The 22,925-nt window shown below is 39.1% G+C and overlaps 2 protein-coding genes across 2 annotated transcripts in view; both read right to left on the bottom strand.

Annotated features, from left to right (window-relative positions):
- The window catches only part of SLC9C2 (solute carrier family 9 member C2 (putative)), a 101,216-nt gene extending 90,656 nt beyond the window's left edge, over positions 1 to 10,560 (bottom strand). Inside the window, exons 1-4 of the mRNA XM_044267389.1 lie at positions 10,425 to 10,560; positions 8,101 to 8,201; positions 5,358 to 5,486; positions 1,633 to 1,798 (exon numbers count right to left, since the gene is read on the bottom strand). Of these exons, the coding sequence (XP_044123324.1) occupies positions 1,633 to 1,798; positions 5,358 to 5,486; positions 8,101 to 8,201; positions 10,425 to 10,560 (532 nt within the window). The remainder of the gene's footprint in view (positions 1 to 1,632; positions 1,799 to 5,357; positions 5,487 to 8,100; positions 8,202 to 10,424) is intronic.
- Positions 10,561 to 17,711: 7,151 nt separating this feature from the next.
- ANKRD45 (ankyrin repeat domain 45) overlaps positions 17,712 to 22,925 on the bottom strand; it is a 50,232-nt gene continuing 45,018 nt past the window's right edge. The window contains exons 5-6 of the mRNA XM_044267387.1: positions 20,956 to 21,094; positions 17,712 to 18,197 (exon numbers count right to left, since the gene is read on the bottom strand). Of these exons, the coding sequence (XP_044123322.1) occupies positions 18,166 to 18,197; positions 20,956 to 21,094 (171 nt within the window). The 3' untranslated portion in view covers positions 17,712 to 18,165. The remainder of the gene's footprint in view (positions 18,198 to 20,955; positions 21,095 to 22,925) is intronic.

Below are 22,925 nucleotides of genomic sequence, written 5' to 3'. Positions count from 1 at the left end.
TTTGTTTCCCTTGTCTCTGGTGATGTGTCTAGGAAGACGTTGCTACGGCCAAAGTCAAAGAGGTTTCTGCCTGTGTTTTCTTCTAGAATCTTGAAGGTTTCTTGTCTCACATTTAAATCTTTCATTTATTTTGAAGTTATTTTTGTATATGGTATAAGAAAGTGGCCCAGTTTTATTCTTTTGCTTGTTGCTGTCCAGTTTTTCCCAACACCATTTGTTGAAGAGACTGTCTTTTATCCATTGTATATTCTTTCCTACTTAGTTGAGGATTAGTTGACCACATAGTTGTGGGTCCATTTCTGGGCTCTCTATTCTGTTCCATTGATTTATGTGTCTGTTTTTATGCTGGTACCATACTGTCTTAATGGTTATAGCTTTGTAATAGAGCTTGAAATCTGGAATTGTGATGCTTCTGGTTTTGTTTTTCTTTTTTAGGATGCTATTCAGGGTCTTTTGCGGTTCCACACAAATTTTAGACTGTTTATTCTAACTCTGTGAAAAGTGCTGGTGTTATTTTGATAGGGATTGCATTAAATGTGTAGCTTGCTTTGGGAAGTATAGACATTTTAAGAATGTTTGCTCTTCCAGTCCATGAGCATGGAATGCTTTTCCATTTCTTAATGTCCTCTTTAATTACTTTCTTGGGGCGCCTGGGTGGCTCAGTGGGTTAAGCCGCTGCCTTCGGCTCAGGTCATGATCTCAGGGTCCTGAGATCGAGTCCCACATCGGGCTCTCTGCTCAGCAGGGAGCCTGCTTCCCTCTCTCTCTCTGCCTGCCTCTCCATCTACTTGTGATTTCTCTCTGTCAAATAAATAAATAAAATCTTAAAAAAAAAAAAAAGAAATTCTTTAATTACTTTCTTAAGTGTTTTTTAGTTTTCAGAGTACAGATCTTTTACTTCTTTGGTTAGGTTTATTCCTAGTTATCTTATTGTTTTGGTGCAATTGCAAATGGGATCAATTCCTTGATTTCTTTTTCTGCTGCTTCCTTATTGGTATATAGAAATACAACAGATTTTTGCACATTGCTTTTATATCCTGCAATTTCACTGAATTCATGTATTAGTTCTCGCAACTTTTTGGTGGAGTCTTTTGGGTTTTCTACATAGAGTTTCATGTCATCTGGAAAGAGTAAAAGTCTGACTTCTTCCTTGCCCATCTGGATAACTTTTATTTCTTTTTGTTGTCTGATTGCTAAGGCTAAGGCTCCCAGTACTATGTTAAATAGTAATAGTGGAGTGCACATTGAAAGAGAGGCAGTTCTAACAAAAGGTAGCAAGACCTTGGAAAACTTTCACTGAGGATAGGGCAGAGTTTCTACCTTGAGACTTAGAATTCAGTGGAATGGAATAAGAATGCTATTTTTTTTTATCACCTTCTAGAAAAGTTTCTTTTCTTCTTGAAAAAATTCTTTGAGATTATAATTAGTGCTGTTTATCCCAGATTTGGGGTTGCCTTATTTGCATGGCATCTTTCAAGTCCATCAATGTCCCATCTCCAAGAAAAAATAGCATAAATATCTACCCTGCTGCATGTATAGTTCATGCAAAAAAAAGAAAAGAGAAACCAAGATAAAAAAAAACAACTTATCTCTATATCTCCAAGGTGAGAGAGAGAAATAAATATGACATACCAATTGTTTTCAGTGAATTCACAGAATGAATAGGATCTGTCATGCCAAGGGTCATGCTAAAGAGTAGGGAAGTCTGCAAATCCCAGAAATCTCTGTTGAATTTCAGAACCACGTATCCAATTATGATGAATGACACAACAAAGCTAATTAATCCTGTTAACAAGACCTGTGAAACCAATTCATAACACAGAGTTAGATTCAACATTTAAAGATGGCATGGGTGCATTTACTTATGGAAGAATCAGATCTTATTTATATATTTTATATGACTACTCTGAAAAATAACTTTAAAAGGTATTCTAGGTTACCTGCCTCAAAGAAACCAACCTTTCCAAACAAAAGAAATTCTATCTTATTGTTACAAGAGCAATTCACTAATCTTTCTCTTTGCAGTCCAACTTAATAGTTCCCAACATCAAAATGTTCTTAAAATGGAATGCCATTTTTTCCTGCTTCTGTGTGAAATGTTGCCTGGTTTTCTCAGTGTTGATTTACAGGGCTCTAGGCAGAAAGAGAGGTAAAACAAAGGGCAAAAAGCATATTCTGGCTGATTTGGCCCCTTATTAAGTGCTTTCTGGAAGGCTTTCTCAACAGACTTTTGTATATATTTCACTAGTCACACTCTCTTTCTGAGGCTACCCAGCTACCACTTGCTGGGAAATAGAATAATTCACACTGGGCTCACTACCACACCAAGCAAAATCTAGTAAGTTTCTGTTATGAGAAAGAGAGAATGTATATCAGATAGGCAAGCAGTGTCTGTCTCAAAGCATAAATTAAAAATTAGTTTTAAAAAAGCAAAAGAAATAGGACTGCCTGGGTTGCCAAGTTGGTTAAGCATCTGCCTTTGGCTCAGGTCATGATCCCAGGGTCTTGGGATTGAGTCCTGCATTGTGCTCCCTTGCTCTCCCTCTCTGTCTGCAACTCCCCCTGTTTGTGCTCTCCATCAAATAAATAAAAAAAATCTAAAAAAATAAAAAATAAAAAGAAATAGATTTGGACTTGTTTCTCAATATAATTTTGCACTTTGCATTTACCTTTGCTTCTCATTCTTTCTTCCCTTTATTTATTTAATTTATATTTTGTATTAAGCTCGAAAACAATATAAAGACTCCTCAAAAAACTAAAACTAGAAGTATCATAAGATCCTATAATCTCACTTCTAGGGTTTTTAAAAATCAATTAATTAATTAATTAAAAAAATAAACATATAATGTATTTTTATCCCCAGGGGCACAGGTCTGTGAATCACCATGTTTATACACTTCACAGCACTCACCATAACACATACCCTCCCCAATGTCCATAACCCCACCCCCTTCCCCCAAGCCCCCTCCCCCCAGCAACCCTCAGTTTGTTTTGTGAGATTAAGAGTCACTTATGGTTTGTCTTCCTCCCAATCCCATCTTGTTTCATTTATTCTTCTCCTACCCTCTTAACTCCCCCATGTTGCATCTCCACTTCCTCATATCAGGAAGATCATATGATAGTTGTCTTTCTCAGATTGACTTATTTCACTAAGAATGATGCCCTCTAGTTCCATCCATGTCATCGCAAATGGCAAGATTTCATTTCTTTTGATGGCTGCATAGTATTCCATTGTGTATATATACCACATCTTCTTTATCCATTCATCAGTTGATGGACATCTAGGTTCTTTCCATAGTTTGGCTATTGTGGACATTGCTGCTATAAACATTCAGGTGCACGTGACCCTTCGGACCACTATGTTTGTATCTTTAGGGTAAATACCCAGTAGTGCAATTACTGGGTCATAGGGTAGTTCTATTTTCAACATTCTAGGTATTTTTGTCCAAAGAAAACAAAACACTAATTCAAAAAGATATATGCATCCCTGTTTATAGCAGCATTATTTACAATAGCCAAGATATGAAAGCAACCTAAGTGTCTATCGATAGATGAATGGATAAAGATATGGCACATTTATTTATTTATTTATTTTTAAAGATTTTATTTATTTATTTGACAGACAGAGATCACAAGTAGGCAGAGAGGCAGGCAGAGAGAGAGAGAGGAGGAAGCAGGCTCCCTGCTGAGCAGAGAGCCTGATGTGAGGCTTGATCCCAGGACCCCGGGATCATGACGAGCCAAAGGCAGAGGCTTTAACCCACTGAGCCACCCAGGCACCCTGGCACATATATTTAAAGGGCTATGACTCAGCCATAAAAAAAATGAAATTTTGCCACTTGCGACAACATGGATGAACCTAGAGGGTATTGTGCTAAGTAAAATAAGCCAGAAGAAAAAGACAAATACTGTATTATTTCATTCATGGTGGAATCTCAAACAAACAAACAAAAGCCAGAAATAGACTCATAAATACAGAGAACGAACTAAAGGTTGCCAAAAGGGAAAGGGGTGGGGGGATGGGCAAAATAGTAGAAGGGGCCTAAGACGTACAAACTTTCAGTTATAAAATAAGTCACTGGGATAAAAGTACAGCATGGAAAATATGGTCATTAATATTGTAAATCTTTGTATGATTTTGATAAAAGTCCACATCCAAAGCAGCATCCATAGATAAAGGGTAACTACACTTATCACGGTGAGCTTTTCATATGTATATAATTATCAAATCACTAGGATATACACCTGAAGTTGATATAATATTGTATGTCAACTATACTTTAAGAATAAATAAATAAAACAAACAAAATTCCTCCACACATAGGGAAAAAAAAATTAATGGTCCAAAGGAAAAGTATAGTAAAAGTTTTAGGTAGGTTCAGGATGATAATGAGAGCACTAAAAATCATGGGGGACCTGGATGGCTTGGTTGGTTAAGCATCCGACTTGATTTCTGCTCAGGTCATGATCTTAGGATTGGGAGCCAGAGCGCCTTGCTGCTCTGCACTGGGTGTGGAGCTTGCTTATGGTTCTCCAGCTGCCCTTCCCCCAGTGCCATGTGTGTAGACCCACAGGTGTGTGTGCACTCCCCCCCCCAAACAAAACAAAAACAAAAAAACACTAAAAATCAAAACATGGTGAAGCGAAAAGAGTAGTTACAGCAAATTTAAAAACTTAAGTGTACAAAATACAAAAAAATAAGAAAACTAAAAATCAATCAACTAGCCTCTAACTCAAGGTGTTAGAAAAAGTACAGAATAAAACTAAAGAAAATGTGTTCTTTGAAAGAAAGAGTAAAATCATCTGACAAGCCATGATTAAGAGAAGCCACAAGTAAAACAATGTCAGCAGTGACAACAGACAAATCTACAGATATATTTGAGATGAAGTCAGATAGGAGATCAGAATCTAGGCTCTGCCTTGTTTGTGACCTGTGAACTGCAATTTGTTTACATACAAAATAAAGATACTTGCTCAGTGCCTCATCACAGTGGTCACTCAGCAAATATTTATTCCTTCTCCCTACCCCTCACTCCCTTTTAATTAGTGGTTTCACAAAATAAGGAGAACAACTAAACTGTGAGATTTGCCAATGATTAATCTTCTTTATAGACAAACATATTTTCTGCTAACATAAATAAGCAAGATTGGGGTGCCTGGGTGGCTCAGTGGGTTAAGCCTCTGTCTTTGGCTCAGGTCATGATCTCAGGGACTCTGCTGGGCAGGGAGTCCGCTTTCCCCTCTCTCTCTGCCCACCTCTCTCCCTACTTGGAATCTCTCTCTCTCTCTCTCTCTCTCTGTGTCAAATAAATAAATAAAGCAAGATTGACCATAATCTTTTTAAATTGTGTTCTTACCTGCCAAAACACATTCTTAAGGATATAAAAGTCCACATCCAAAGCAGCCATAAATATAATTATAGGTGCAAAATAACAATAAAGTGAAAAGCTTGGTGTTCTTAGAAGAGGGTAGACAATTTGGTACACCTAAAGTAACAAGAACAAATAAGAAATTAGTTGGCTGCCATTTGGTGGTATTAAAAATCAGTGGTAGGTAATTTGAGGTATTAGAAATTGATGTGATATCAATCATTGTAAGTTTTAGTATATTCTAATCTGCAACTATCTACAATTATCTACAAGACCAGTCCTGAGGGGGTTGTAGATTTCTTTCTTTTTTTTTTTTTTAAAGATTTATTTATTTATTTATTTGACAGAGAGAGTGAGAGAGATCACAAGTAGGCAGAGAGGCAGGCAGAGAGAGAGGAAGGGAAGCAGGCTCCCTGCTGAGCAGAGAGTCTGATGTGGGACTCGATCCCAGGACCCTGAGATCATGACCTGAGCTGAAGGCAGCAGCCTAACCCACTGAGCCACTCAGGTGCCCGGGTTGTAGATTTCTTGATCTGACTGTCCAGATGAGGTGCATGCACAGTCCTCTGTTCACCAGAGAATTGTGTGAGTTTGGGCTACATAAACATTGTTTGTGATAAGTACTGTAATCAGCATTTTCACAAGTGATACCCCTGCCACTGGTGATCCCTGATATGACTTTAGGTATCCACAGATAAGTATTTTTTTATTTGACTCTTAGATATTTATTCTAATTTGCATTAAGAAACAGAGAAGAGAAACTTACACAGGTACTTATGATTTCACAAACATTTGCTTAAGATTTTTCATTTCTCCTTCAGTGAGCTGGGGCACCTGGGCAGCTCAGTTGGTTGAGCATCTGACTTTTGGTTTTGGCTCAGGTTGGGGTCTCATGGGTTGTGGGACTGAGCCCCAGTTTGGATCCCTGCCAGCCAGGAGTCTGCTTAAGATTCTCTCCCACTGCCCTCCTGTCTCCTGCACTCCCTCACACTGGTGCTCTCTCTCTCTCTCAAATAAATAAATCAATCTTTAAAGAAAACAATAAAGTCCTTCAGTGAATCAAGTAGAGAAAAATAACACATAGATAATAGCACATACTGTGTATGTAAGACAGAAATTGTGAAGGTTGTACATTTAAAAGTTTTGGACTCAACTAATACTTTATTCTTCATTACTTAACCTCCCTGTGCCTCAGTTTCCTCATCTGTAAAATGGGATGGAATACCTACTTCCACTGAGTTTCTGTGAAAGTGAATGAATTAACTCAAGAATTAGTTAAGAAGTTGAACATAGCATAACACAGAAGTCGAATCACTATTTTGGATACCTAAAACAAATGTAACATGATGTGTCAACCATACTCAAATAAAACACATTTTTAAAATAAACAGCTACATTTTTAACTGGAAAAAAGAATAAATAATAAGTTAATAAACTAATAAACACAAAACACTTTAAAGAGAAACGGGCATATAGTAAACACTCAAAAGGTGTTAGTAGTAATGCTACTAACATTACTAACATTACATAGTAGTGTTTCAGAAGAGTAACAAGAGGCTTTTAAAAATCCTAGACAGATATAAGCATCATCTTAATTTAAAAAAAAAAGAAAAGAAAAGGGGAGACAAGTTGTTATTGATCACGTTATGCATTTGAAATCAAGAGTTAGTAAATTAAGAAAATGTTTCTTGTATCTATCTATATTATATATTATATGACACATTTTGCATTGAATCTAGCAGTTAGGAAAGAGTAACCATGTTTCATTATGACAATAACAGCTGCCTTTGATAATGTCTCTACATTATCATTATCTGCATTGTGTTGCAGACAATGAAGCCTGTGTACGGACATGGGAAAGAAACAAGAGCAAGGCTCCCAAAGAAGAACCCAAAATGCAATCCAATTTTACTCACTTCCATACTAATGTCTTATCTTAAGTATAAGGACCTACTTAATCAGAGGGAGCCATTTTGTTGCAGTAAACATAGATTGACCCCGCCCCTCCCAGAGGAACTTACTTGCAAAGCCTAGATACAAGGACAGGTCAGGCCAGGTGAAGACATCCAATCAGTGGGGCGCACATATATCTACTAGGGTAAATTGAAATTCAATTGACCACCCCTATGTTACCTAGCAGTTTTTTTCTGTGTGTGGCAGACTTAGCATGACTGTGCAGTTTTTTTCTGTGTATTGCAATCTCACTGGCCACCTGTATATAGCCTGGCTAAACTACCTCTATAAAAGTTAGTCTGTGAGGCTGGGAGGGGTCGCCTCTTTGCAAGAGACAGCCCTGACTGGTCAGTATGATTCTCCATGCTTGGCGCAAAATAAAGCTTTGCTTGACCTCCGCTTTGTATCAGTCTTGCTCCTTTGATTACGGACCCTAATATTAGGGACCTCTAATTTATATGTCTTTTATTGTATGGTTTTTCATTTTCAAAATTTATAATATCAGATGAATTTTTTCAGTAGCTGTTCACATTTTTAAATTTTTTTTTTTTTATTTAAGGTGGGTGTGGAGTGCAACCCCGGGGTCCGAACTCACAACCCTGCGATCAAGAGTCAGACACTTACCAACTGAACCACCCAGGAATACCAGCTGTTCCCTTTTTTTTTTTTTTTTTTTTAATTCCATACATTCACAGACGGGGTGAGAGTAGACCTTGATTTTGGTCTCTGTTCTTTACTAACTTATTATTGTACACACATACATAAGGTACATACATACCTTAAAAGAACTGTGAGCCAGTTGTCCTATCACAAACCCTGACACTGAAAGAATTATCAAGACAGTGACTTCAGAACTCCTTAAATAGGTCCTCAAAAATCCTGAAGAAATACATGTATGTGTTATTTAGACATAATGTATAGTTTCAAAACATTTAATATCCCCTTTCTCTATTTCATTTTAAACTTCCGAGTGTCACATCATATAAAAAACAATTGACAGCTCTTACAAATGCTGTCTCTTAAACACATAATGAAGCTTTTCTTACAGGTGAATCTGGAAAATATTGAAGTTCCAACAATTTCCCATTTGCCCACTGACAGGCATATCATGATCACTGTACAAGAGGATCTATGGATCTGATGACGAGAGATTACAAAAAGTCAAACGTCGGGGGCGCCTGGGTGGCTCAGTGGGTTAAGCCACTGCCTTCGGCTCGGGTCATGATCTCCGGGTCCTGGGATCGAGTCCCGCGTCAGGCTCCCTGCTGAGCGGAGAGCCTGCTTCCCTCTCTCCCTTTCTCTCTGCCTGCCTTTCCGTCTACTTGTGATCTCTCTCTGTCAAATAAATAAATTTAAAAATCTTAAAAAAAAAAAAGTCAAATGTCGTATCTACCTGGTATACCTTTTATTAGTAATTATTTATCCTAAACTACAGCAACATATATTCTATAGTTTTCCTAAAAGTCAGAAATACTTTCAACTGAGCTCCTACTAGAGGGAAACTGCCTTCACCAGACAAGTCACAGGAGACCTGTGTTATTGTCTACGTGCATTTTCTTACCTTGCCACTCTCTCCTCTGTTCAGTATTATTCAGCTCATTCCTTCCAGAAGCAATGTATGGACTTTAATCCAATCACTTTATGCCTAGGGCAAGATTCATTGGCATTCCAGATTCTGCGTTTCCTGTCTTCCAGCTGAATTAGTGCATATTTATTGAATAACTCTTTTGTGTAGGGCTGAAGAAATGTTTCTCCAACTATTTCTGCAATGCCCCTTACTGCTGAGCACTTATCTCTATGTAATCATTAAGGATCTAGAGCTGGTGAGATTCATGGTCACCAGCACCTCCTAGTACCACAGGGGACCAAAGTCCTCAGTGTGTGTTTTCAAGGCTTGCCCCAGAGGAGGTGATTTTACTCTCTGACAAGTAAAATGGAAGACGAGTATTTGCTTCATCATTTCTTTATAGTATTCCCAATTCCAGAAAGGACTTTAAAGCAGCTGACCTTTTTTCCCCCAAAGAAAAATGTTTTAAAGAGCACTGGAAACCTTTCCCTCATCACTAGCATTGAACTGGGGGAATAAAGTACCTGTGTTTTTCAATCTGGTATTTCATCCGTGTGACTGACATTCACCATTCCTACTGAATTCTTTTTTTTTAACATTTTATTTATTTGACACACAGAGAGAGATCACAAGTAGGCAGAGCAGCAGGCTCCCTGCTGAGCAGAGAGTGCGATGCGGGGCTGGATCAGAGGACCCTGAGATCATGACCTGAGCTGAAGGCAGAGGCTTAACCCACTGAGCCACCCAGGTGCCCCTCCTATTGAATTCTTTTTTTTTTTTTTTTAAGATTTTATTTATTTATTTGACAGAGAGAGATCACAAGTAGGCCAAGAGGCAGGCAGAGAGAGAGAGAGAGAGAGAGAGGGAGGTAGGCCCCCTGCAGAGCAGAGAGCCTGATCTGAGGACTCGATCTGAGGACCCTGAGACCATGACCTGAGCTGAAGGCAGTGACTTAACCCACTGAGCCATCCTATTGAATTCTTAATGATCATTTAAGAGTCCCTTAATTGTGAAGTCTCTCCTAATTCCCCACTAGGTGTTAGAGTGGGGGGGATGTTCCCTGAAGTAAAATCACATCAAAAGCCATAATAAAATGGACAAAACTAATTGCAACGACTGTGCACATTGTGGAACAAATGTCTGGGTCCTATTTGCCCCCATTGCCCTGTCCTCATCCCAGATACATGTTGGTTAGGTTGGGCCTGGCAGGCAGGCAGCATGAGGCTTTCTAGGCCACTACCGGACAGTTACACCAACCCCACTGCATCACAATTCCTGTCTTCCCAGTGAGAGGACTCCTTGAGGTTAAGGAGTCTGACTCCCCTTCTGCCTACCACTCTGCTGTGCTCAGCACATGCCCCTGAAGGAAGGAACATAGTACTGATGCTTCTGATAGTTAAATGAAGCTACCCTGCCAGCGTTCACTCACATCTTACAGTTCCACCAGACTTCTTTTGATGATGTTGTGATGGCTTTCTGCCCTGAAAAAAGTTCAGAGAGCAGAGGAAAGATGACATTTAGAAACAAGCACTTACCTCCCAAAACAACAGTGGAACACACAAGCATCAGGAAATGGCTATTTACAACGGTGTAAGTGGCTGAGCGCCCGCAGAGTAAGTCAGGTCTGCTACCTTCTCCTTGCACCCAGAAGGAAGAGTTCGTGTTTGGCATTGCTTTTTCAGTCCTAATTTGCTGAATTTATATAGGAGTTATTATTTTCACCACCACAGACTAACCTGTTAGGATACGCAAAAAAAAAAAAAGAAGAAAATGAGCGCGGCATCCACATTCTTTCTACCTAAGATGGTACCACACTTGGATCTGAGCACCTTTCTTCTTGTCACGAAGCACACACTGATACTTCCTCTTCTACCTCTTGCTCCAAGAGCATGTCATAGGAACACCAAGAACACTTCCTCCACACTTCTACATATACTAGGGGAGCAACAGCACTGATTTCTGCACATAATCATTGTATGAGTGGTGTGTTTGCCTTCCTCATTGAATAGTGAGTTTCTCAAGGCCCAGGGTTGGTTATTATTTTTCCTTAAGACTGTGCACACAATATGTGGCCCATAATACACTCTCCATAATATTCGATCAACTGAACTTTTTTGGAGCGGTACCTCTTCCTCTGTGGGTACAAGTCATTCTGGAATTCCCCTTTACTACGTCAGTCCCATGTCCCTTTTGCCCTCTCTTGGGCCCCTCCAAACCCCAAATGGGAAATGAGGTCAAAGTTGAGTCACACCAGATAAGGTTGGGATGGAGAAGTGGGATGAATAACCTAAAAACAAAGGAAAAGACTAAAATTGTGGTTTTATCATACAATGCCTTTAAGTGAATTAGAAAAATTCCCCTTCCCAATGACAGGGCACGTGGCTTGGCACATAAATAATGGGTTTGATTTCAGTCCAAGTACCTACCCTCAGCTGGCGCCCTTGTGCAAAACATAGCCTGCAAAAATCTACGCGGTGGTCCTGAGAAGGACTCATTTGGTTTTATGTTTCCCTGCAGTTAACCTTAACCTAAAAATTCCTAGAGGTTCCTGAAATATCCCCAATAATCTTTGGTTCTTTGTTTTGTACTTGTTTGGACTACAAGCCACAATGATCCTGGTGTGAAGCAGAAATGGGCCAGAAATGAGATTTAAAATGCTACATCTTCAAATCACTTCATCTGTCCCTCAAATTGCCCTTCACGTCCTTGGTTGGCATCCTCACCTCCTGCCATCCCCACCTGTTACTACAGCATCACGCTCAAATCAAGTTCTCCAAACTACCAAGACCAGAGTTACCGTCTTCCAAGGCCAAGCTGGTTCAGAGTTGAAATCAAGATGAAGCTCTTGAAAATCACAAAGAAAAATGCTCAGCTCTGCTGGCTGTTTGCCAGGGACAGTACTGCCAACTGATATCACACCCAAAGTTATTTCCATGCCTATGTCCCATTGGTTGCTTGCCAACTTACTTTCACTCTGATTGGCTACATATAACATCCCCACCCCCAACCCAGAAGCAGCTAAGTGATCCAGTTCGGGGAAGCTTGCATTTCCTAATGCTGGAGCTGTATCTATACCCACAACTGTTTTAACTGATTTTTTTGCCTGGCATAATAGCTGAAATGGTCATTCACCATGTAGACAGAAGATCCTCTTATATGTTTTTAAATATATATTGTTTTTCATTCTCCAGCCCTAATCCTCAACACTACCTGCTCTCCCATCTGACTTTTTCATTCCTCCTTTCCCATTTTCTCTTTTTCTACCTATCTCTCCTTTTTGATGGGAATTTCTCACTTTTGGCCCTTAATTTGAAGAAACAACATTTTACTCACTCTTCACAGGAGGACAAACGTATCCCAAATTCTGTGATGTCAAAATTAATATATTTTTGCCTCAAATCTAATCACTAAAAACACAGTACAGATTTAAACTAATGAACAGCTAATCAATTTATAGTTTCCTTCCAAGGAGGTTATTTTGTGACAATGAAATTCTTCTCATTCTTACGTCATACTAGTATAATACTCTTCCCCAGGGTACCAAGAATAGTACCACAGTAGTGAGATTACAAACTCTATAATCAATCTTCTCCATTACTATATATCAAAGAACGTTTCAACTCAAAGTCCCAATTCCTACTTGCAACTGAAGAGTTTTAGTCAACAGCTTTATGTCTGGCCCTGATTGAAGCAACCACCTTTGGTACCCATATACCATTCTCCAAAATTTTTCCTTCAGCATTTTGTTGTTGTCTGGTATGGTTCTTTTAAACCATTCAGCCAATAAAGCCATCTTATTCACAGGCTGTCTCTTGAGATACCCATTCCTTAGTCTTTCCCATGCCCACCCTTAACTCTCCTGGTTACCAAGTTCACTACTCTTTCTCCCATTTCATCTTTATGTTATCTGAACCTCTGGTCACCTTGAATTCTCTCAACTGCTTTCATATCATTTTGAGTAATGCCCGTTCACCTTCTATCTAGTTTCTATCCTGCTATTCCCTCAGATTCACTTGGGTCACCTAGACCCTACAGGAAAGTCTCATGAAGCTTTACATTTCAAAATTCAGATTCTCCATGGCTTTTAGAAAAATCTTCATACCTTGAGAAAAATTGGACAAAATTCATAGTTGGCTCTAGATTACATAGTTCTCCTAGAGATAGAATATAACTAAAATATAGAGATGATCAAATTTAATTCATAATTTTTTCCATAGAACTCAAAGAAAAGCAATAATAAATCATATTTCACCAGTTTTGGTAGAGCCAGCTGAGTAGACTATGATAGCTTTAGGAGCTGAGGGCTGAGAGGCTGCCCAGTATGTTTCCCCTACCCCCAGCTGCATATTCTGAAAATAGACTATATTATCTGGCTGAGACAAGGCTGGTTAGTCATATTTTCTCATTCCCCCATATAATAGTTGGTTCAGAAATGGGCACAGGACTCAGATAGGACCAATCAGATGGCTTCTAAGCATGATATATACCATTATTGACAGAGAGCTATTCTCTTTGCATTGTGGTTTAGCTATGACAATGACTGCCTCCAGCAGATAGAGGTCATCATCCTAGATGCACTGAGAAAGCCTATCTCAAGGCTCAGAAGTTCCAGGAGGCACCACCTTAGGTATCTCTAAGGCCTTATGACCTCACAATCCCACCTGAGATTCTTACTTTTTATCAGAATCCATTTCCTAGTTTGAGAACTTTTTGTCATCTAGAAAGGCTAGGCATGAGAAACAATATTATTTTTAAACCCAGTGAGTACTGGTTGCATTATATTTCTTTTAAATTTCATTTGAAAACTGAACTGTTCTTTTCAGCTCATCTCTCTTCTCATATTGCCATAGAAAAAGCCAAGTGGCACTTGACTACTACCTAGGAAAATCCTTAGCATGACCATTAAGCTCATTACTTAGACAACAGTGTGATTGAACTTACCACCATCACCTAACAAGGGCCCCTTTTCTCTAGCTTCTACTATCGCTTTCCTCTCTCATAACCCCTACTAATCACGTCCAAGAGGCCTTTAAACATTCTGCAGGCTTTCACTGACACTCTCTTTTAGACCCTTTGGGCTTCTGTCTTTCATCCAATCCCAAAAAAGGCAATACCACATATTTTAGGGTTTGTTATATCCATTTCTCACTTCCAGCATCCAAAATTGGTATGTTATATATTGCAGCATAACAGACACAAAGCTTTGTAGGTTAAAACAACAACAATCATTTATTTAGCTGAAATCTACAATTTTGACAGGACTCAACAGAGAAGGCTTCTCTTTGCTCCATATAGCACTGGCTGTGGTGGCTTGATTGGAGGATCCACTTCCAAGATGGCTCACTTCTATGGCTGGCAGGTTGGCGGGGACTGCTAGCTGTCCCTAGACAGGGCTTCGGGTTGGGGCCTCAGTTTCTGTCCACATGGGTCCTTCCATACAGACTGGTTCCCAAGACTGGGCATCTCAAAAGAACTAACTGGAGACTGAATCCCTTTTTATGATCTATGGAAATCACATAGTATTACTTCCACTATAATCACAGGCCTGCCCAGATTCAAGAGGAGAAAACAGAGACCCACCTCTCTGCCTGAGGAAGGTCATGATCACATTGTAAGAAGAACATGTGGGGCAGAAGATGTGGCCAACTTGGAGAATACAATGTATCACAGATCAAATGTCAATATATTGTCAGTGCTTTACAACTCGGGGCATCATGTTAACCTAAATAGCATTCTGCCTGGTTCAGCTCAGTCTAAACAGTTGTTCTCAAAGGATGGACCATAAACCAGTGGTGATTCATGACAAAAGTTCCAGCATACATGGCAAAATGAGAAAAATATATAAGTCCATAATTAAGCTTAATTTATTCAATTTAAACAGCAGAGCCTTACAATGGATCATACCTTTGCTTCTTTTCTGATGTTAAAATGTCACTTATTAAGTAATAGTGATAGCAGATAGTAGTTGTTTTCTTAGTGATGTCATTTCAATGTCCTCCATTTTTTCACATTTTTTTCCAGTGAAAATACAGAATTCTTTAGAAACCACTGTCTAGAGTTTATCACAGCACTGAATTTAGCCTTTGCTTGACCACTTCTCAAATAATGTGATTTGATTTACTAGTATGCACACTGAAATTAGTCTGTGGGTGTTCAGAAAACATCTGCTGCTACCTGTAACAGTTCAAACTCAAAACACACGGGTATTTTAACGCAATGACAGATCACGAGAAGTACTATAGCTCTCAAAACTCAGATCCTCACATCAATGGAACCTTTGACGTGAGATCCAGGAATCCCTTAGTAATCACCAGGTTCACATGACTACAAAGTCATGTGGAATCCAAAGTAAAGGTCAGAAAATAGAAAGTTACGGGGAAAACTAGATACATAGTCATGATGCTGTGTGTACATGCGGCTAGTCTCCTGGGAGAGTGGGAGTAGAAATGGGGCACTGGCACAAACAAGATATGCAGAGGAGGGTTCAGGAGTCATTTTTAGAAAAGGTGAATAAGTTCTATAAATGAAGGAAGTCTAGTGAGCTCCAGGAATAAGGTAGCACCAAAAGAGAATTTAGTCAACTGTTATTTATTAACTTACTATCTTACAGGCGCTTAAGGTATGAAGAAAAACATGACAAAACCCCTACCCTCAAAAAGCTCATAATTCATGTGGGGAGGCAAACGTGAACGATTAAATAGAATATATATGTAGCTACTATTAGCACTATGGGTGCCCCAAAGGAGGAGGGAACCTAACACTGGGAACAGAGGAGGCCATGGGGTGGAGAGTTACAGACTTCTTTGCCAAGGGTCAGAATTGTGGGGGTTTTTTTTTTCCTTTTTACAGCTTTATTGAGGTATACCTGGCATATAAAACTGTAAGCTAGGGGTGACTTTCGAGAAGCTTCTGTTGCTGGAGGCAAGATGAAGAACAGGAGCTGGCATCTTGGTTCAAGCTGCTATAACAAAAGACCATCAATTGGATACTTTATAAACAATGAACATTTATTTCTTACAGTTCTGGAGGCTGGGAAGTCCAAGATCATGGTGCCAGAAGATGCACTGTCGGGAGAGCCCATCTCCTCAACGCATGTCCTTTCACTATAACCTTGCATGGTGCATGGGGCAAGCGAACTGTTTGAAGGTGTCTTTCATAAGACGAGACCTTCAAAAGGCCCCACCTCCTCACACCATCACATTAGGATTAGGTCTTGACATATGAATTTTGGGGGATACAAGCACATTCAGACTACAGAAACTAGTGAAGGTGTTAGAAAAGGAGATTGTTAAAAAAGAAAAGGAACTGGGGTGCCTGGGTGGCTCAGTGGGTTAAGCCTCTGCCTTTGGCTCGGGTCATGGTGTCGGGGTCCTGGGATCAAGCCCCACATCTGGCTCTCGGCTCAGCGGGGAGCCTGCTTCCCCCCTCCTTCTGCCTGCCTCTCTGCCTACTTGCGATCTCTCTCTCTCTGTCAAATAAATAAATAAAATCTTTAAAAAAGAAAAAAAGTAAAGGAACCAAGAGCACCTGGGTGGTTTTCAGTTAGTTAAGTGTCTGCCGATGGCTCAGGTCAGGATCCCAGTGTCCTGGGATTGAGCCCCACATCAGGCTCCCTGCTCAGTGAAGAGCCGGCTTCTCCCTCTCCCTCTGCCCCTTCCCCAACCTGTGCTTGCGTGCGCTCTCTCTCTCTCTCTCTCATAAATAAATAATTAAAAAAAGAAGAAGTAAAGGAACCATAATGACATAAATGTGCCAATCAAGGAATTCCAAAAGACAGCATGACTATATACATTACAAGTTTTAGGAAGTTTGAAGATAAGGACTGAAAGATAAAAAAGAGAGGGGTTTATTATTTTGTACCCAAATCTCCGTAAGTGCCTCAGTCTCACCTAGGAATCTCTGAAGTGAGATTCAGGAATCCACCCTAATTACCGGGACCACATGCCTGGGAAGTCACGTCATACTCAAGAGCGAGGCTCAGAAAACAGAGAGTTAGAGCAGAAACAGTAAAAATGGCAACTAGCCTTGTCCCAAATTACTGCAGTGCTTAAAGGTAATGGACTTCTCACAGCAGGAGAAGGATGGAGCAAACACAGAACCACCTTCTTCTTCGTAGGGCTCCCAGAGCACCACTGGGCCTACCAGAGGGGAGTGACAGTTACTGCCCTGTTCTTTTGCTTAAGGCAACTGAAACTCAAGTGCTCATGCATAAAAATGATCTCAAAACTTAAAAATCTGTGACACAAATTTAAAAGTGTTACCAAAAAATCATGGTTGAGAAAATGTCAGCCGACAAGGAATTACTAAATTCCCTATTTCTTCTCTTTCCCTTCTATAAGGAAAAACCAGCTTTCAGGGAAGGACAAAAAAGGAAGTCATAAGGACAACAAATAAACATGGGGTTTTTTCTTAAACATGTTCTTTCTAGAAAAGTTTTCCACAAAATCAGAATAATGGGAGGTTCAGGGGCTTTCAGATAAACTAGGGGAAAAAAGACATTCCAAATCACTAACATGAAACCAGCAGTGATACTTAAAACCTAAAAAATATAAAACAGAAAAAAACAAAAGATACCATGGAGTTCTGCTAAAATTTCTATATCGCCAAACCTACAGATTAGGTAAATCTAAATATGTGTGTGTGTGTGTGTGCGTGCGCACATGCGTGGAGAGAGAGAGAGAGAGAGAGAGAGAGAGACCAAGGAGGTGGAAGTTAAAGAAACGAGGTTTCACTAACAGACTAAATGCCACCTCACAGGTAAATTTTAATTTGGATGTGAAAAGTAATAGCTTATTATTTCGTTGCTCTAGAATGGTGTTCTACAGTTTTCTTTTGAGAAAGGAAGAACGAATTTTTTCTAACTAATACATCTTTTTTTTTTTTTTAATATAATTCCTCAGTTGAATGGAAATGTCCTGCCTCAGTTACACAGAAAATTGTTAGGTTCTCTGTGCAGATGGGAGGGCTTGCGGAGAGCCTTGGTGAGTGATTTGCACCCGCGTGCTCTCTGGAAAGAGCATGTGGGACTCACAGGGTCCTGCACTTGGGGCAGAGGCAAGGCCAGAGCGTCTGGATGTAAGCATGCTGAATAGGGTAAAATTTTGAAAAGGGTGATTTAATTTCATACTTAAACCTTTTTATAAAACCCCACATCGATTTTCTTAACGTCGGTTGGCGTATTAAGTTTGCTTTTATAAATACTAGAAGGAAGTGTGGTCTTTTATAAAATACATGTTCAGTAGAAGGTATGATCTTGACTTCTTTTCTGACCATGGCTTAGGCTACAGATTTGCCACTTTTCACATGACCTGAAAGGAAGCAGATTTTAAAATTACACTCAATTAGCTTGTTTTATAAAATAAAAATGAAGCCATTTTTAAAAATAATTAGCATGAAATAAATGAGTATGCCCCAGCCTGAACCAGTCTTAAATTAAGACTTGGTGTTATGTCAAGTCAAGAATTTTCCCCTACCCATCTTTCTCTCTTTTTTTTCATATTTAAAGCTATGAGGTCACATTTCCCATAGAGCCGGTATTACTCTTCCTAATTCTGCTATGAATAGACTAACTTTGAATAAACTGCTTGCCCTCTCTGGTCTTTACTTTCTTCACTGTAAACTGAGGGAGTCATTTCAGAGGTTCCATCAAGACACAACACTTCTATAACATGAAAGTGTAAGATACTGGGTGCTTGGAGGGCATGTAGGAGATGTGGGGGGAGAGGTGATCTTCCTGGAAGATGGGAAGGGAAGCAGGGAGAGGTTACGGGCCAGGCTAACGGCAGTGGTGGAACAGAGGGTGACGTGGGAAACGGTACCATTAGTAATTCAGGCCTTAGTCATCTCCCTCCTGGATTATGTTGGTCTCACTCTCTCTAATCTCTTCTTCAGCCATTTTATAAGGAAAGCCATAGTATTCTCCCCTACTAAATTCTTCTTCTCTGCTACCCAAAGTTTTTAATGGCAACCCTCTGCCCTGGAAATAAAGACCAAACGTTCAAGCTTCTAATTCAGTACTTTTAATGAAGTGAGCACCAGTTAACTCTCCAACTTAGTTTTCTACTGCCGCTCACACACTCAACCACAATCAGCCAAATGGATCTTGGCCACTTCTCTATTCCCGTGTTTGAACATTTCATCATCATACTGGGCTTTCATTCTAGAATTCCCTTCATGTTCCATGCTTGCTACCCATCCGTTCAGGCAATTCCTCTTCCTTCATGATGCTTCCTCTTCATACTTAGGCATCTTTGAACATACACAGCACTGAGTTTAACTTTTCAGGTATGCACGCTCACTCACAAACTGGGAGGTGGGCTGCTTACAGACAAGGACGGTGTAAAGCCTCAGTCTCCCTACAGGGGACTAGGCATGGGCTATGCATAAGCGCTACAGATACTGGGTAAAGACGGCAAGGGATATTCTGCCAGAAGATCTAGATTTGTTTGTCTTAACCTTTAAAAAACCATAGCGTCTTTTGATAAACAAAAAAATCTTAGGTACTGAGTGTCCACATTCAAAAGAATGAGTTCACATCCTATATAAAAAAAACTTAGAATGGACCATAGAGCTAAAAGAAAAGAGCTAAAACTACAAAACTCTTACAAAGAAAACATAGGAGTAAATCTTGGTGACCTTGGATAAAGCAAGGTTTCTTAGACATGACACACACAAGCGACAAAAGGAAAAACGGATAAATTGGACTTCAAACTTAAAGCCTTTTCTGTCTCAAAGAACACAAGAAAATGAAAAGCTAATCCACAGATTGGGAGAAAATCTTTGCAAAGCATATATCTGATAAGGGACTTGACTCCACAAAATACATAAAGAACTGTTACAAATCAACAATAAAAAGACATCCCAGCTTGGAAATGGACAAAGGATTCGAATAGATACCTCTCCACAGAAAGTATACAAATAGCCAGTAAACACATAAAAATATGCTTAACATCATCTGTTATTAAGGAAATACAAATTAGAACTACATTAAGGTATCACTTCACCCACTAGGATGGCTAAATTTTTTTCAAAGGACAATAACAAATGTTGATGATGATGCGGAGAAAATGGAGTCTTCACATATACTGCCTAAATGATTAGGCACAGCCTGGCAATTCTCCCAGGAGAAATGAAAACCAGCAGTCATATAAATTTGTATAGGAAAAGTTCACAGCATTGTTATTTATAATAGCCAAAAGCATGCAAACTCAAATATCCACCAACTAATGCACGAATAAATTTGAATCCATATAACAGAATATTATTCAGGAAAAAAAAAAGGAACACTGAAACATGTTCCAACATGGGGGAACCTTGACAATAATAAGCTAAATGAAAGAATCCAGACACAGAACACCACAGATTGGATGATTTGTGAAAATGTCCAGAACAGGAAAAACTACAGAAATAGGAATGATTAGTGGTTGCCGGAGGCGCGTAGGAGGTGGGAGGTGATTGCCAATAGTGTTTCTTTTTGGGGTGATAAAATGTTCTGAGATTAGATGGTGGTGATGATTATATAACTCTGTGAATACACTGAAAACTGCTGACTTGTACATTCTTAAATGGTGAATTTTATAGTCTAAGATTATATCCCAATAAACCTGATATTTAAAAAATTCTTAGGTATACCTGCCGCCAAGATTCTGATAGTGCACCCTCCTGATAGTGGGACAGAAGAGTATTCCCCCAACAGGCTTTACAAAATCCAGTTATAAAACTGAAAGTGCTTTTTCAAATTCTGCCACTCTATCTCCTAGGAGGACATGCCTTCTTAGTTGAAATTCAAAGGTACAATAAATTATGTAAAATTAAACAATGAGTAATGGTGACAATAGTAAGATTAGTATTAGACATTCTCTGTAAAAATAATTCAGTTATTATTTTTAGTTATCCTTAATACTGAAACTAATAACAAACCCAGGGAGTTCATACTCGTATATGTGCTGGTAAAAGGTTAATGGCTACTTAATGAAGGTTGTTAAAATCAGAGTATCTCAGAATTAACAACACTGAACCTCATATTCATCTTTTCTGACATTCAAACTATTTTCATCCAAAACTTACGCGGTGTTGCCATTTTTGTGAAGATAGGAGTCACAATATCTTCCAATTGTTGTTTCTGTTCAAAAATCTCGTTAATGGAAGCTTCCAGATTGGTTTCCAACCACTCATTTTTTACACGGCATGCAGTGAGGATGGTATTCTAGAGACAGAAACAAAGAGTTCATTTTCTACTTGTTTATTGGAAAATAAAACTCTGTAGTATCTCTAAACTAGCACTGTTCAACACAATTTTTTTAGGATGATGGATATGTGCTATCTGCATTGTCCAAACCAGTCACCATTTGACATTTATAGCCTCTGAGTACTAGAAAAGGGGCTAGTCTGACCAAGGAACTGAATTTTTAATTTGATTTAATTTTAATTAATTCTAACTTAAAACAGCTACATGTGGCTAGTAGTTGCTATGTTGGACACACAGCTCTAACATCAGTGGAATGTCGCATATAATAAAACTCATAATCTAGAGTCATTAAGTCTTGGGCCAGTGAATACCCTCTCCCTAATTCTTTAGTTTCAGTGGGCCCTGTGAGAAGAGAAGTGTTTGCAAAGGTTGGAGAAGAACAGATGGATGGTATGACCCAAAGGCAACTAAATACACAATGCTATTTTATTCCCTCTCAGATGGTTCAGAGGAGAGGAAGTGCAAGAAATTCCAGAAGAGCTCCACCTCACTGAAAACGTCTCAGTTTGCACTGCAAAGCTAACTTTGTCGTGCACAGCAAACTGAGGGCGTCTGCTTTAAGATGTTTACTTGGAGGCCCCTGGATGGCTCAGTCAGTTAAGAGTCTGCCTTCGGCTCAGGTCATGATCCCAGGGTCCTGGGACTGAGCTCCAAATCAGGTTCCTTGCTCGGCAGGGAGTCTCTTTCTCCCTCTCCTTCTCCCTCTGCCTGCCACTCTGCCAACTTGTGATCTCTGTCTGTCAAATAAATAAATAAATAAAGTCTTAAAAAAATAAGATGTTTACTTGTTCTATGGTTAGTAATAAGAAAGAGAAATGAATGCTTTATTGTATGGCCTGTCCATATTATTAAATAAGCAGTACTGTACACAGACATAGGTAGAATCAAGTGGATTTGAAAAGATGTTCATAATATATTATTAAAAGAAAGAAAAGCAAATTAAGGAATTATATTTAGTTTAAAAAAAGAATAAAATGTATAGTGTAATCCCACTTATATAAAAACAAAACCTTATAAAATGTATGTATGTTTATGTGTGCGTACATATGTTTATAGAACTGATGGGACAGGTATGGCAAAATTAACACAAGCTTGTTTCCAGAACCACAGGGTAAGGTAGTAAGACTGGAAATGGAAGAAAAAGGTTAAGTTTACTTTAGGCATTTCAATTTTATTCTAATTATTACTACATGTACACAGTATTTTCTAGTTCAAATAACCAAATATTTAAAAATTGAAATTAAAAAAGCTTTTATAGTAACTTGTTAGACAAGGTACTGTCTGTGGCAGGAAATTTTTGTGTCCCAGATCCAAGAGCTGGGAATTAGAATCCAATAGATTCTAATAGAATTTTGCCTATATTTTGTTGGTCTCAAAAGAGATTTTTTGTAAAGTGTTTTACAAACCACAAGTAAAATGTGTAACTTCTCATGTTCTCAGAGGTGGGGATGTATTACATTTTGAGCAATAGGTAATTGCTTTTCATCAGAATTTTAAGTTACAAGGAATTCACAGAACATCTTGTACAGAAATGCAAGACATAATTTATTTTTATAAAGATTTATTTATTTGAGAGAGAGAGTGCATGCCCAAGCAGGGAGGGGCATACAAAGAGAGAGAGAGAATCTCAAGCAGACCACTAAGTGAGGAGCCCTATGTGGGACTCCATTCCACCACCCTGAGATCACAACCAGAGCTTTTGAAATCAAGCCATCCAACCGAGTGAGCCACCCAGCTACTCTGAGAGAGAGAATTTAAAACCAAAACACATTTCTGGTACCTGGAGCAC

This window comes from Neovison vison, chromosome 10 (assembly GCF_020171115.1).
Source record: "Neovison vison isolate M4711 chromosome 10, ASM_NN_V1, whole genome shotgun sequence".
Classification (NCBI taxonomy): Eukaryota; Metazoa; Chordata; class Mammalia; order Carnivora; family Mustelidae; genus Neogale; species Neogale vison.
This window is presented reverse-complemented; position numbering and strand designations above follow the sequence as displayed.